The sequence below is a fragment of the Bos grunniens genome, chromosome 12, assembly GCF_055505025.1.
Source record: "Bos grunniens cultivar Pamir isolate PY7600 chromosome 12, Bosgru_T2T1.0, whole genome shotgun sequence".
Lineage (NCBI taxonomy): Eukaryota > Metazoa > Chordata > Mammalia > Artiodactyla > Bovidae > Bos > Bos grunniens.
Genome location: NC_141176.1, coordinates 12,737,991 through 12,754,293, shown reverse-complemented (window position 1 = coordinate 12,754,293; position 16,303 = coordinate 12,737,991). Strand labels below are relative to the sequence as shown.

At 40.3% G+C, this 16,303-nt stretch overlaps 1 protein-coding gene across 16 annotated transcripts in view; it reads right to left on the bottom strand.

Moving 5' to 3' along the window:
- The window catches only part of AKAP11 (A-kinase anchoring protein 11), a 52,474-nt gene that overhangs the window by 12,391 nt on the left and 23,780 nt on the right, over positions 1-16,303 (bottom strand). For all 16 annotated transcript variants that reach the window (XM_086328837.1, XM_086328834.1, XM_086328836.1 and 13 more), the window contains 3 exons: positions 11,691-11,955; positions 6,196-10,699; positions 1,321-1,476 (listed from right to left, as the gene is read on the bottom strand). In XM_086328837.1, coding sequence (XP_086184963.1) covers positions 1,321-1,476; positions 6,196-10,699; positions 11,691-11,955 — 4,925 coding nt within the window. The remainder of the gene's footprint in view (positions 1-1,320; positions 1,477-6,195; positions 10,700-11,690; positions 11,956-16,303) is intronic.

Below are 16,303 nucleotides of genomic sequence, written 5' to 3'. Positions count from 1 at the left end.
CATCTCTGTTTTGAGTCACTCACAAATAATGAGTGTTCTACACCACTGATAAAATAATGCTAAAGAGGAAGAACCAAGGGCTGACCCTGGTAGGCACTTCCTTCTTTTCATCATATTGGACAGCATTCCATATTGAGTCGTTCAACCAGCTATAGTCCTTTTATGGCCACTAGCCTTTAAGTTCTCCCACTTTAACACCAGGATTTCATAAGCAACAATGTCAACTCCACTGAAATTCTAGAAGCCTCTCAAAGTGAGAGAAGAATTTAAGTGTAAACATTCTAAAGCTATGGAGAGGGCCAAATGATAATCTGTGATATTACCCCACTTCCTACTACTAATTTTAAAGACTGCCTTTTTTGGATTTAAATTTTGTAAAATGTTGGTGGCTTGTGTCACATTTTAAAAACTATGACAATAAAAATATAAAAATATTAACACTCACTGGTTAATCCAAGCATCAAACCAAGTACTCCGAGATGATGTGTTCTAACAGCTGAAAAACCATTTCCTTTCCTTCTGCTTCTTCATCCCCTCTTTCCTTCTCCTCCTGGTAAGTCCATTCCAAGGGCCTGTTCTGCAGAAGCTTCACAGGGTCCTTTCTACAAGTGCCCAAAACCCCCTCCTCTCCCTAGGATCAGCTATGGTCAGTGTTTACTATTTCCAAGTATCACTTAATGTGAATAAAGATTTTGTAACATTTTATAGGTTACTCAGGAAGGTCTGTACAGCATTACGAATAAAGGAAATAATTCTAATTAATAAAATATTCTAAAACTGGTTTTAGGAATAAGGTTAACTGAGAGAATGATACATGAAGTGCCTTCTGTTATATTATACTGTATTTTTGTAATGAGTTTACGTATTTTCAGTCATTCAGGTATAACTGCTCAAGTTACAGTGTTCCTGAATGGACAAATAAGGAATCCTTCCCCTAGAAAAATACTACTATAATATTAAAAAAATTACAGGACCATTTTGATGCCTTTTACAGATAATTATTCTTTTTCCTGTCCTTTAAAGTGAGAAAGAAAATTTTTTCTCAAAAGTTCATGAGAAGGCCAAGTATAGCATGAAGCATATAAAATCAAATGTATGACATATTTTTCAATTATTGGCACAAAGAAAATTAGTCCAGCTAATTACTATATTTAATAAATGTCAAACCATTAGAAATAATGTTGGAACAAAATACACTTTGATAATAATGGTTAGGTTTACAAATTAAGAATTTTAAAATTAAATTCAGTATAATTTGGGACTTATTTCTGAGGAGTCTGAGTACCTAAACTATGCAATTACATGCAAAATCAGAGTTACCTTTCACTTAGATGGTGAAAACTACTGCTTTCATCCTGGTGTTCATCTTCAAAACTTAAGTTGGACCAGCTCCCAGTACTGTCCTCACCAATACTGAGATGCATCTGCTGGCTACCAAGAGACTCAGCTGACTGAATCTCTTCTGTTTCTTTTGGACTAGAAAAAAGAAAGAAAGAAAATAAGTCCAAAAGCATCAGGTTCTGAATTGTATTATTAACAGGAATATCCATTTGATGATACCGATGACAAAAACAAGAAATGGGACCTTCAGAATTAGACCAGTGGTCGATCTAACCCTTTGTTTGGATCTGCTAATAAAGAGACTTGGCAGGACAGCTTATTAATTTCAAAATTAACTGAGATACCCACTGATATCCCTAACCTACTCTGTTCATTATGGGTTCATCCCAAGCACATCATTTATTTAAATTCTCTTCAAAGCAGTTCATATTTTCAATAGGGACACTATGAAGGACCACAAGTTCCTAAGTCTGCCACATCTGCTTTGTAAAACAGTATTTTTATTTGTACCAAAAATTACCCCTTTTCTGGCTTTAAGAACAACAAAAAAAGTAGTTCAAGGAATTCTACACTGCCAATCGAGGGTACAGTCAGACTAGCCAAATCTCTTCAACATTCTGAGCATGGATCATAATCCCTCTCATTTTTTTCCTCAACGAAAAAACATCTATAGTTTTATTCATTGAGGAAAAAACATTTATAGTTTTATTCTATCTTCACAAGAAATTCCATTTGTTGTTCAGTTACTGTGTATGCCCCTTCTACATTTTATTCTTGACTAACAGACTATGCCCCAACCAGTAACGCTGAAGAAGCTGAAGTTGAACAGTTCTATGAAGACCTACAAGACCTTTTAGAACTAACACCCAAAAAAGATGTCCTTTTCATGATACGGGACTGGAATTCAAAAGTAGGAAGTCAAGAAACACCTGGAGTAACAGGTAAATTTGGCCTTGGAATACAGAATGAAGCAGGGCAAAGACTAATAGAGTTTTGCCAAGAAAATGCACTGGTCATAGCAAACACCCTCTTCCAGCAACACAAGAGAAGACTCTACACATGGACATCACCAGATGGTCAACACTGAAATCAGACTAATTATATTCTTTGCAGCCAAAGATGGAGAAGCTCTATACAGTCAGCTAAAACAAGACCAGGAGCTGACTGTGGCTCAGATCGTGAACTCCTTATTGCCAAATTCAGATTGAAACTGAAGAAAGTAGGGAAAACCACTAGACCATTCAGGTATGACCTAACTCAAATCCCTTATGATTATACAGTGGAAGTGAGAAATACATTTAAGGGCCTAGATCTGATGATAGAGTGCCTGATGAACTATGGAATGAGGTTCGTGACATTGTACAGGAGACAGGAATCAAGACCATCCCCACGCAAAAGAAATGCAAAAAAGCAAAATGGCTGTCTGGGGAGGCCTTACAAATAGATGTGAAAAGAAGAGAAGCGAAAAACAAAGGAGCAAAGGAAAGATATAAGCATCTGAATGCAGAGTTCCAAAGAATAACAAGAAGAGATAAGAAAGCCTTCCTCAGCGATCAATGCAAAGAAATAGAGGAAAACAACAGAATGGGAAAGACTAGAGATCTCTTCAAGAAAATTAGAGGTACCAAGGGAACATTTCATGCAAAGATGGGCTCGATAAAGGACAGAAATGGTATGGACCTAACAGAAGCAGAAGATATTAAGAAGAGGTGGCAAGAACACACAGAAGAACTATACAAAAAATATCTTCACGACCCAGGTAATCACAATGGTGTGATCACTCACCTAGAGCCAGATATCCTGGAATGTGAATTTAAGTGGGCCTTAGAAAACATCACTACGAACAAAGCTAGTGGAGGTGATGGAATTCCAGTTGAGCTATTTCAAATCCTGAAAGATGATGCTCTCAAAGTGCTGCACTCAATATGCCAGCAAATTTGCAAAACTCAGCAGTGGCCACAGGACTGGAAAAGGTCAGTTTTCATTCCAATTCCAAAGAAAGGCAATGCCAAAGAATGCTCAAACTACCACACAATTGCACTCATCTCACACGCTAGTAAAGTAATGCTCAAAAATTCTCCAAGCCAGGCTTCAGCAATACGTGAACTGTGAACTTCCAGATGTTCAAGCTGGTTTTAGAAAAGGCAGAGGAACCAGAGACCAAATTGCCAACATCCGCTGGATCAAAGAAAAAGCAAGAGAGTTCCAGAAAAACATCTATTTCTGCTTTACTGACTATGCCAAAGCCTTTGACTGTGTGGATCACAATAAACTGTGGAAATTCTGAAAGAGATGGGAATATCAGACCACCTGACCTGCCTCTTGAGAAATGTGTATGCAGGTCAGGAAGCGACAGTTAGAACTGGACATGGAACAACAGACTGGTTCCAAATAGGAAAAGGAGTACATCAAGGCTGTATATTGTCACCCTGCTTATTTAACTTCTATGCAGAGTACATCATGAGAAACGCTGGGCTGGAAGAAGCACAAGCTGGAATAAAGATTGCTGGGAGAAATATCAATAACCTCAGATATGCAGATGACACCACCCTTATGGCAGAAAGCGAAGAGGAACTAAAAAGCCTCTTGATAAAGATGAAAGAGGAAAGTGAAAAAGTTGCCTTAAAACTCAACATTCAGAAAACGAAGATCATGGCATCTGGTCCCATCACTTCATGGGAAATAGATGGGGAAACAGTGGAAACAGTGTCAGACTTTATTTTTTCGGGCTCCAAAATCACTGCAGATGGTGACTGCAGCCATGAAATAAAAGACGCTTACTCTTTGGCAGAAAAGTTATGACCAACCTAGATAGCATAATGAAAAGCAGAGACATTACTTTGCCAACAAAGGTCCATCTAGTCAAGGCTATGGTTTTTACAGTCGTCACATATGGATGTGAGAGTTGGACTGTGAAGAAGGCTGAGTACTGAAGAATTGATGCTTTTGAACTGTGGTGTTGGAGAAGACTCTTGAGAGTCCCTTGGACTGCAAGGAGATCCAACCAGCCCATTCTGAAGGAGATCAGCCCTGGGATTTCTTTGGAAGGAATGATGCTAAAGCTGAAACCCCAATACTTTGGCCACCTCATGTGAAAAGTTGACTCATTGGAGAAAACCCTGATGCTGGGAGGGATTGGGGGCAGGAGGAGAAGGGGACAAGAGAGGATGAGATGGCTGGATGGCATCACTGACTCGATGGAGGTGAGTCTGAGTGAACTCTGGGAGTTGGTGATGGACAAGGAGGCCTGGCGTGCTGCGATTCATGGGGTTGCAAAGAGTCGGACACGACTGAGCGACTGAACTGAACAGTTTAAAGTGATGTTTTAACTTTTTGTTGAAGTACAGTTGATTTACATTATTTTATTAGTTTCAGGTGTACAACACAGTGATTCGGTATGTTTGAGGATTATATTCCATTTAAAGTTATTACAAAATAATGGCTTATATTTATTTCCCAATGCTATAGAATTTATCCTTGTTGCTTATTTTGCACTATAGTAGTTTGTGCCTCTTAACCCTATACCCCAATCTTGCCCCGTATTTTCAAACATGAAGAGGGGAAGTGTTAGTCTTCTGATCAAAACCTTCCAGTGGCTTCTCATCAATCAAAATAAAGAGTCCAAACCCTTTTAACATGCATCTGGTATGATAACCTCTCATGACCTTCCCTGGGCTCCTGCTCTCCCTGGCTCACCCACCTCAGCCACACAAGCCTCTCTGCTGTTTCCCCAAAACGCAGTCCCACTAACCTTGGCTGGGAACCCCATTTCCCTGATTCCCACTTAGCTTACTGTCTCTTCACCTTTGGCTCACTGCTCAAATGTCACTTTGTCCGAGCTGCTTCCTGCTACCTCTTCAAAACTGCATGCCACCCCCGCCTGCTGCTGCCCACCGCCACCCCCAGCACTAGCTCCCTGCATCTCCCTCTGGCCAAGAAAAGAGGCAGTGCTTGTCACGGCATTGACAAAAGCTACTAAAATATCCTGGGTTACCATGAGGCTCAATGGAATTCCTTCTCAACTCAAGAAATTTTCTCTTTCCATAAGACTAACAAAAATAATCCTACAAACTAATAACACAAGTCAGTCCTGATGTTTTCCCAGGGAGAGAGAAGGCTAAAAGTAAACATCTGAACTAAGCTGTTAGGACCACTAAGCACAAGGCACAGTCTCTGAAACACAAAACACCGTAGGACTATCACAGAGAACTGCCCCTTAGACGGCGGCTTATCAAGAGGAGTGGTGGCAGGAGGGAACTATGTAGAGAACACTTGCTTTCTTCATGGGGCTTCCCTGGTGGCTCAATTGGTCAAGAATCTACTGGCAACACAGAACCCTGGGTGGGTAAGACCCTCTGGAGAAGGAAATGGCAACCCACTTCAGTAGTTTTGCCTGGGACATCCCATGGACAGAGACGCCTGGCACGTTATTTATACTCTTTGTAAGAAAACTTACCTTTGTGAACAGAAATAAAAACATAATCTCAGAGTGGTACATTAATATGGTGAAACTCAGTACTTGCTGTATGAACTTCTCCAGCTGTTTCCTTGATTCAACCCTACCTACTCTACAGCTGTGTAAACTTGGGCAAAGTGACTTTCTACTCTAAGCCTCACCTTCCAATTGAGGAAATGGCTCATATCTTCCTTCCCCCAAAGGGCTGCTGGGGGATAATGAGACAGTGTCTATGAAAAGTAACAGGTAGGATATCAATGATATGCAAATGTAATAGGGAGTATTTCTTTTTGTTCATTTAGGATTAAAAAGAATCACATCTTTCTGAACATCTTTCTAAGACATAAATAATCAAGTTAACTCTTTACTGCAAAACCCAAAAGAAATCAGAAGCTTACCTGCTGATGGCCTGTCCAGCACTGACCACCGCTGACGCCAGTATCTCTGTGCTGAGGCTCTCAGCAAAGCTGACACCTTCCTGTCCAATCCCACTGTCGGCTGCCTGGCTGGTACTGCTCAGCTCTCTCTCTGCCTTTTCAATTGCTTCAGCAACTATCTTCTCAGCAAGCACTGTCTTCTTATCGAGATCAACGTGAATTTGAGGAACATCGAGATGAAAAATCCTAGATTTCTGATAGAAGCTGCTAAGCTGTGAATGAGAAACTGGCTTACTACCAGCAAGCGAATCCGGTCTGGGAAAGCGAGGAGACGAATTTCCAGTGCAGTCATGGAGCTCTTTACGGTCACAGTATCGGCAAGCCTGACCCACCAGAGGTGACAGCTTTTCTGCGTAAGTAATCCTATCAACTGCTTTTGTGGCTTCAGACACGTGGAAGGTGGCAGATCCTAAACCCAGCTCTAAAGTGTCGCCCACAACTTTGTTAGCATACTGCTCTATAGCTTGAACGACAGTCTCTCCATAGCCACACCCACTCAAGCTGCCTGTACTCTGAGAAAATCTGTGATTCTGTGAAGAAGGCTGAAGAGACTTGGGAAACTCTGGCCCGACATGAGTCTCAGTATCTTCGTCACATACGTTTTTTTCATAAAGGCAAGAATCTGTTAAGGATTTTGGCAAGCCACCTGTCGATGCCATCAGCTCTTTTTTAACATCTCTTGTGATGCTGTGAGCAAGACAGGTTGAAAAACTACGTAGTTCCGAGCACTCGTTTCTGCACGTGTCCCGTGTCCACTCACAAGTCTGGTTTTTATGAAGGTAACTTCCAGCACTTCTGCTTTGTCTTTTTTTATCTGCTTCTTGCTGGTGTTCTTTATTTAAAAACAGTAACAGTTCATCGTTGGTTTTCACCTGTGAGCTCTGCACAGGGAATATTTTGGAGCTGCACTTCACTTTGGCTGTTTTAGCTGCTTCTTGCAATCCTGACTTAACAGACCGATAGGCAAGTCTGTTGGCGTACTGGTCCATTATTAACTCACTGTTGCCACCTTCCTGTTTTAGTATTTGGATAATGTGACCTGCATACTCATCTGTCACACTTTCACAGCTGGGATACTTGTACGTTAGACCTGACAGACAAGAACTTGGTGGTAAAGGAAGAACAAATGGATCTACTCCTCCCGGGTGCGCTACAGCCTCTACATCCAACTTCTCTTCGGATCTATGATCTTGGTCACCATCAACACAACTGTTCCTCTTCCTCCTGAAAAACATACAGCTCCTAACTTTTGCTATTTTTTCAGCTTCCGTAATGACTTCTGCTGCCATATCACCTGCAAAACTGCATAATGCTTGTAAACTTTCATCTGAGCAATTAAAAAAAGCAGGTGATAGGCTTCTTTGACTCTGCACATTTAAGCAAGGGCTTTTCACCCTGGCTTCTTGAATCACTTTATTATCCAAATGGGAAGCTGCCATTTCTGTTGCAAGAGAAACGATGTGTGTCGCTAACGCGTCTGCAAACTGAACTTTTTTCCCTGCTGGCTCCAACTTCATGTCCACCTCTTGCTGCTCTTCGCCGTCACTACTTTCAACTTCTTCTGAGAGAGACCGCATGAGCTTCAACATGAACTCTTCTTTTTCTATTGCATTTTGTTCATTTTCAGACAAACTGCTTACAGACGAGTTGTGAGGTGTGGATGGTGGTGTGGCCGGTGCAAACTCTTTTGCTAACTCCCCCTTAAGCTTTTTGGTTAACTTCTTGATATCCCAATCAGAAGGAGCCTGGGATGGAACCAGAGGAGTTGATGGAGGGGTGTCAGGTATTACATTCCCATCTCTCATTTTCTGTTTATCTTCCACGTGCAAACCATCTACACAGGTGAGCACTGTGGATGAGAAAGCATGTGAATGGGGAAACGAGTTTTCCTGCCCAAAAGCCAAGGGCTCGAGGGCTGAATTATGCAAATTCTGCTTTTTCACAGATTTGTCCTTAGCAATTTCCTTCAGATCAGCTTTCTGGCCTGCCGCTGCTAGACAAGGTGGTAGTGTCTCCAAAGAAAATCCAGGAGCCACAGAACCTTTACCTTCTGGAACACAATCCTTTACTTCTGAAAGTGAACAGTGAGTTAAATGATCTTGAGCTTCAAGAAACTTGGGGAACTCTTCCAAGGTCAACTGTGACTCATCTCCAGGAACAGGCAAGTCTTTCTTGGGGAGGACATTTTTATCTACATTTAGGATCACTGACTTGCTTTCATCTATGGAATGTTTGATAATAGATTTAGATAACCGATCGGCGAACATGTCCTTCTTGCTAGCCTCACTCTGTGGCACTGTTGCTTGATCCCAGTAGAAAGAAGGGGTTTTTCCCTTTCCTGTTTGAGTTAAACAATCTGTGTGTTCTTCTGTTTTTGCAACTTTGGAAGATGTCACTAAATCTATAGTTTCATTTACTATCGTATGCACCATTGCGGCAGAAAAATCGCCAATAATGACAGGATCATTTGTTAACTTTGAAGAGCTTTTTGTTTCAACAACATCACTAGTTGGTTTCACCTCATTCTGGCTACCGGGGTTGTGGTCTGAAGGTAAACAAATATTCCTGAGACAAGCTAGCTCCTCTTCTTTGTTTTTTGTGGCAACACTTGCTGGGGTAGGACCACCATTCAAATGACTATCATCACATGATGGATGAGACTTTGTCTGATACGTATTAGAAGAAATACGGTACGGGTGAAGGGCACTTCCTGCCAAGGGCACTGGTATTGAAGTAACAATTCCTGAAGTACAGAGCAAGGCCTGCTGCACCGTGTATTCCTTTTTATACTCCTGCACTGGTTTTGTCACCGTAACTGTTTGACTGTTAGAAGTAGGGGAACACACAGAAGTCTGTGTTGCTGGCACTACATCTTCTGTGCTCACAAACTTGATGTTTTCTGGGGAAACACTAACTGCTGCCTTTGTGGTAAAGGTAACATCAACTTGAGACAGCTCAATGAATGCTTCCTGTATTACAGATTCAGACAGATCTCTTGCATAGGACTTCACCACTCTGTCTTCACAGTGAAATGACCGACCCTGCAGAGATGCAGGTGTTGGAGGATATGAGAACTGACACACTTCCATGATGCCTTCAAAAACAAGCTCTTCAGCAAGATCTGCAGCAAATCTAGTGACGGTGTTAGTGAAGATCTGTTTCTTTACATATTGTAGATCTTTTAAAGCATCTGAGAATGCCTCACTCACCAAAAAACTAGCCAGGCCACTAATGGCTCGTTCTTTCAGTGAAAAAGCACACTGCCTTCTCAGTTCGTTAAACGCCATTTGAAAAATGGATGACGTCAATTTGATGGCTAACTGGCATAAGGCATTGGTACATGAAGAGACCCCTTTCTGTAAGTCTTTAAATGCACTGCCAAAACTTTTTTCCACGAGATCTGCTGCAAACTTCTGAATGCTATCAATCATTATGGGTTTATTTTTAGATTTACTTTTTTGATCAAGGCTTCCATGCTGAAGAGCTACCATTTTATTTTCTCCCTTTTTAATACTATTAGTGTTGGATGTTGCATTAGTATGTTGGCTATGAAGAACTGAACCCAGAACTTCATAGGAAAGGCTATTTGCATAATCTTCAAAGGTATAATAAAGAGAATCAGGATTTTCATGACCCCTATCTTCACCAATATCTGTTTGGCAAAAGCATTCAGCTGGAGTACAGCCTCCAAGAGGACTGAAAGCAGAGGATCGAATAGGACTAAACAAACCACTGTCTTCCCCTGAGGCCTTCACGGGGCGGGGAGAATCTGGGGCATCACACACGTTACTATAAGGGGATTCTGGTTTACGAGGTGTTGGCTTCCTAACATTAGCTGGGAGAGCTGGCCGATCAAACTTGAATTTTTGAGGATTCATAGTAGTGGTTACAGAGCACAATTTTTCATGTTTGTGCCCTTTCTTTTGCGATGGCTTCCCTACAGCAAGATCTTTCAGAAACGGACAAGCAGTCTCTAACGTTTGTTCTAGTTCATCAAACTGATCAAAACTATCAAAAAACTCACTCACTTCTGAGTCTGAATCCTCAATATCATCTTTCATCACAGGAATTTTAGGTAACTCAAGTTTTGCTTTCAAACTTTTTTGATAACCTTCTTCATCCAAGAAAATAACAGGACTTGGACTTGAGCACTCTGATTCAGACGAGTAGGCAGGAGAAGACGAGAACAATGGTCTCTGGGCATCACTACCTTTCTCTGAAGCAGCAAAGGAACTATAGAAACTCCTTTGGACCCACGGTTCAGAGACTGATGTCGTGACTGAAGTTCTCACTGGAGGCAGTTTTTTATGTCCCAGAATGTTTATTAAAGAAGCTGAAGGTTTAGCCAATGACTTCTGCTGCTCAGAGCCAACCAGAACCCTGAAATCATGGGTATCCAAATGGTGACCAGAAATAGTCTGTGAAGTAGCATCACACTGGCTCCTTAGTGCAATTATGTTTAATCCTAGAGGAAAAGAATAAAATGATTATTCTTGAAAAGAATTTAACTGATTTAAATCGATGGGAATAAGTAGACGTGAACCATGAAATACTCATTTATATTATAAGTATCTTCTATACTATTTTAACACAGGGATCCCCAACCTCCAAGATGTGATGCCTGATGATCTGAGGTGGAGCTGATGTAATAATACTAGAAATAACATGTACAATTAATGTAATGCACTTGAATCATCCTGAAACCATCCCCTTCCTGCCCTAGTTCCATGGGAAAATTATCTTTCATGAAACCAGTCCTGGTGCCAAAAAGGTTGGGGACCACTGAATTAACAGATTCATCTCAAGTTGTACTTAAGAGCAAGTATTCAGTTCAGTTGCTCAGTCGTGTCCAACTCTTTGCGACCCAATGAACCATAGCACGCCAGGACTCCCTGTCCATCACCAACTCCCGGAGTCCACCCAAACCCATGTCCACTGCGTCAGTGATGCCATCCAACCATCTCATCCATCCTCTGGTGTCCCCTTCTCCTCCTGCCCCTAATCTTTCCCAGCATCAGGGTCGTTTCCAATGAGTCAACTCTTTGCATCAGATGGCCAAAGTATTGGAGTTTACCCATTACTAAAATATTCTCATTCTACACCACATCTAGGAATACCTGGTCTAAGGAATATCTAGCACGTTGCCACATGTTAGAAACACTAATATTTAGGTGACCCTGACAGCTAACTCAAGTCTGAACTTAGGCATTTTTAAGGGAAACAGTGTCTGAACAGTGCAACCTAATAAAAGAGCAAAACTAAAAACCAGGTAACAATGACCTTAAAAGACACAAGAAAGTTAATTCCTCAATCAGACAAAAAATAGGTATCAATGCTTTAATTTGAACAAATTTCAAAATAAATGTCAACTGAACAAGTCTGTCTTAAAACTTTTAAAACTGAACTTTAAACCTTAATTCTCTATTTCAAGAAAAAAAATCTAGTGAAGAACAAACCATCATTATATGGCTTTGAAGTCTCTTCCTCCTCTAAGTGCTCAAAAGCAGTGACAAAGTCATCTTCGATGGAAGATACAGACTGGTTAGTATCATCGTCGTCCTCATTGGTGGCCTCAAGTTGGTGCTTGTGATGCAAATATGTGTCCACGGTGTACCTTATGCCAGTAGCGTATTTACTTAGGAGACTAAAAATAAAATCAATTTTAAGTCTTGGTAATGTAGGTGACACTCTCATGACACAAAGCATTCCAGGATGTTGACTCTGGGAAAAGATAAAAGATGGTAACAATTTTAATTTCAAAATATACTATACTTACAAGACATATTACCTGGAAACAAAGCCCAGAAATAACACGATACCGTTTTAAAAGAAAAAAAAAAGAAACACATGCATCCTAAAAGGCTGCCTGATTTTGTAATGTTTAATTATTTTCTTCATTCTTTCTCCACAACACTTCTCACTTTCCAGTGTCTTCTCCCACCTTTCTCTTATCCAGGTATTCAAATTCTACCTATTATGTCTCTTTAAATGTCAAAAGAACTTGCCATCCATTTCTGTGACAACGATGCTTTCCTGTTACTATACAGCCCTGTGCTTTTTCTTAATCATTCACCTGGTTCACTAACTATATTATTAACTGCTTAAGGACAGGAACTAGGTCTTAGTCTTCCCGTATCCCATTTTCCTGCAGCTTTCAGCATGATAATACATTCTCTTCTACCATAAAAGAACTGTCCCTTCCTTTCTCCTAAATTCCCCAAGTATTTCAATTTCCAAGGTTTATAGCTTTGATTAAAAATAGTCAACTGAACTTTCCCATACATATTAAAAGACAAATGTTGACAAATGACTTGTTCAAAAGGCTAGAAATGAGATAAAATAGCTGATCACCTCTTCTCGTAAATAAAACAAAGTAAATATAAATGAAGAATCTAATGAAGGAAATGAGCACAGTTCTACTTTTATCTGTAAATCTCATAAAAAACACAGTAGTCTATAACACTTGAAGGAATAAGTAACCTAAATTTAAACCTACTGATTCAATTTTTAGGAGGGAAAATATGCAATGTATTTTTGTTTGGTGCATTATCAATAAATTAACACTTAGTAAAGAACTAAATGTTCAATATTATGATACTAGTGACCTCACTGAAAGGTGACATTTTTGCTTATAAATAAATAAAGAACACATCTTCAGGTACTGATTTAACATGAAATTTTTTAAACCAGAAAATGAGTTAAAGTATATTCTTTAAAAGATACAGCTCAATATTTACATAAATTTGGAGTTGGAAAGAAGAGGGAAAATTTTATATGACTTACACACAGGTAAAACTTCAAGAATCCAGAAATAATCAATTTTCAGAAAAAAATTAATATGTCTTACATACCACTTATGGAGCTTCATACATGGAAAATCTAATTTAAAGCTATGACCAAAATTATTTTACCCTTCAGTGATTTCAAAGATTCATGAGTTCGATTTCTTATGAATTATATTTCCTTCAGATGGTATTAAACAAAAAGAAACTTCACCCAAGCATTTTAAAATTTAATGCTCTAAATTAACCCCTTCATGGACTGCAGCCTGTTGTGGCAAAGTGGCTTACGTAACTCAATGAAGCTATGAGCCATGCCATGCTGGGCCACCCAAGACAGACAGGTCATAGTTGAAAGTTCTGACAAAATGTGGTCCACTGGAGGAGGGAATGGCAACCTACTCCAATAATCTTGCCTTGAGAACCCAGCAACACTATAAAAAAGGAAAAAGTTATGACACCAGAAGATGAGCCTGCCCAGGTCGGAAGGTGTCCAATATGTTACTGGGGTACAGGAGAGGGCAACTACAAATAGCTCCAGAAAGAATGAAGACCAGGGGCCAAAGTGGAAACGTGCTCAGTTTTGGATGTGTCTAGTGGTGAAAGTGAAGTCAGATATATAGAGAACAATACTGCATAGGAACCTGAAATGTAGGTGCATGAATCAAGGTAAATTGGATGTGGTCAAATAGGAGATGGCAAGATTGAACATCAACATCTTAGGAATCAGTCAACTAAAGTAGACAGGAATTGGTGAATTTAATTCAGATGACCATTGTATCTACTACATGGGAAAGAATTCCTTAGAAGAAATGGAGTAACCCTCATAGTCAATGAAAGAGTTCGAAATGCAGTAACTGGACGCAACCTCAAAGATGACCGAATGACTTTGGTTCGCTTCCAAGGCACACCATTCAACATCACAGTAAACCAAGTCTACGCCCCAACCATTAATGCCAAAGAAGCTGAAATTCACTGGTTCTAAGAAGACCTACAAGACCTTCTAGAACTGTCACCAAAAAAAGATGTCCTTTCCATCATAGGGGATTGGAATACAAAAGTAGGAAGTCAAGAGATACCCAGAGTAGAGTAACAGGCAAGTTTGGCCTTGGGAGTACAAAACAAAGCAGGGCAAAGTCTAACAGAGCTCTGTCAAGAGAACATGCTGCACCCTTTTCCAACAACCCAAGAGACAACTCTACACATGGACATCACCAAATGGTCAATACCAAAATCAGATTGCTTATGTTCTCTGCAGCCAAAGATGGAGAAGCTCTATAGTCAGCAAAAGCAAAACATGGAGCTGACTATGGCTCAGACCATCAGCTCCCTATTGAAAAATTCAGGCTTAAACTGAAGAATGTAGGGAAAAGCACTAGACCATTCAGTGGTTCAAATCAAAACCATTTTGATTTGATTCAGTGAACCAAATCCCTTATGATTAAACAGTGGAGGTGATCAATAGATTCAAGGGATTAGATCTGGTAGAGAAAGTGCCTGAAGAACTACAGAAGGAGATTTTTAACACTGTACAGGAGGCAGTAACAAAAACTATCCCAAAGAAAAAGAAATGCAAGAAGGCACAGTGGTTGTCTGAGGAGGCTTTACAAATAGTTGAGCAAGAAAGAGAAGCAAAAAGCAAAGAAGAAAGGGAAATACATACCCAACTGAAAGCACAGTTCCAGAGCATAGCAAGGAGAGATAAGAAGGCCTTAAATGAACAATGCAAAGAAACGGAGGAAAACAACAGAACTGGAAAGACTAAAGATCTCTTTGAGAAAATTGAAGATACTAAGCAAACATTTCAAGAAAGGGCACAGAAAAGGACAGAAATGGTATGGACTTAATAGCAGCAGAAGATATTAAGAAGAGGTGGCAAGAACACACAGAAGAACTATACAGAAGAGATCTTAATGACCCAGATAACCACAATGGTGTGATCACTCACCTAGAGTCAGACATCCTGGAGTGTGAAGTCAAGTGGGCCTTAGGTAGCATTTCTATGAATAAAGCTGGTGGAGGTGATGGAATTCCAGCTGAACTGTTTCAAATCTGAAAGATGATGCTATGGAAGTGCTATACTCAATATGCCAGCAAATTTGGAAAATGCAGCAGTGGCCATAAGACTGGAAAAGGTCAGTTTTCATTCTAATTCCGAAGAAGGGCAATGCCAAAGAATGTTCAAACACCAGATAATTGCACTCATTTCACATGCTAGTAAGGTTATGCTCAAAATCCTTCAAGCTAGGCCTCAGCAACACATGAACTGAGAATTTCAAGATGTACAAGCTGGATTTAGAAAAGGCAGAGGAACATGAGATCAAACTGCCAACATTCGTTGGATCATGGAGAAACTAAGGAAATTCCAGAAAAATATCTACTTCTGCTTCACTGACTACACTAAAGCCTTTGACTGTGTGGATCACAACAAACTGTGGAAAATTCTTAAAGAGATGGGAGTACCAGACTACCTTACTTGTCTCCTGAGAAACCTGTATGCAGGTCAAGAAGCAAAAGAACCAGACAAAGAATAAGTGATTGGTGCAAAACTGTCAAAGGAATACGTCAAGGCTGCATATTGACACCCTGCTTGTTTAACTTATATGCATAGTACATTATGCCAAATTCCAGGCTGGATGAATCACAAGCTGGAATTAAGATTGTTAGGAGAAATATCAACAACCTCAATGTGCAGATAATACCACTTTAATGGCAGAAAATGAAAAGCAACTAAAGAAAAGAGTCTCTTGTGTGGATGCTAAGTCTCAGTTGTGTCCGACTCTTTGCAACTATGGACTGTAGCCCACCAGGCTCCTCTGTCCATGGAAGTCTCCAGGCAAGATCATTGGAGTGGACTGCCATGCCCTCCTCCATGGGAGCTTCCCATGCGGGACTGAACCAGTCTCTTGTCTCCTGCGTTGACAAGCGGGCTCTTCACCACTATCACCACCTGGCAAACCCAAAAGATGGTCAAAGTAGAGAGTGAAAAAGCTGGCTTAAAACTCAACAATAGAAAAAAAAACTCATGGCATCCGGTCCATCACTTGATGGCAAATAGAAAGCGAAAACGTGGAAGCAGTGACAGATTTTATTTTCTTGGGTCCAAAATCACTGCAGATGGTGACTGCAGGCATCAAATTAAAAGATGCTTGCTCCTTGGAAGGAAAGCAATGACCAACCTAAACAGCATATTAAAAAGCAGAGATAGTACTTGGCTGACAAAGGCCTATATTATATAGTTAAAGCTATGGTTTTTCCAGTAGTCATATACAGGTGTGAGAGTTGGACCA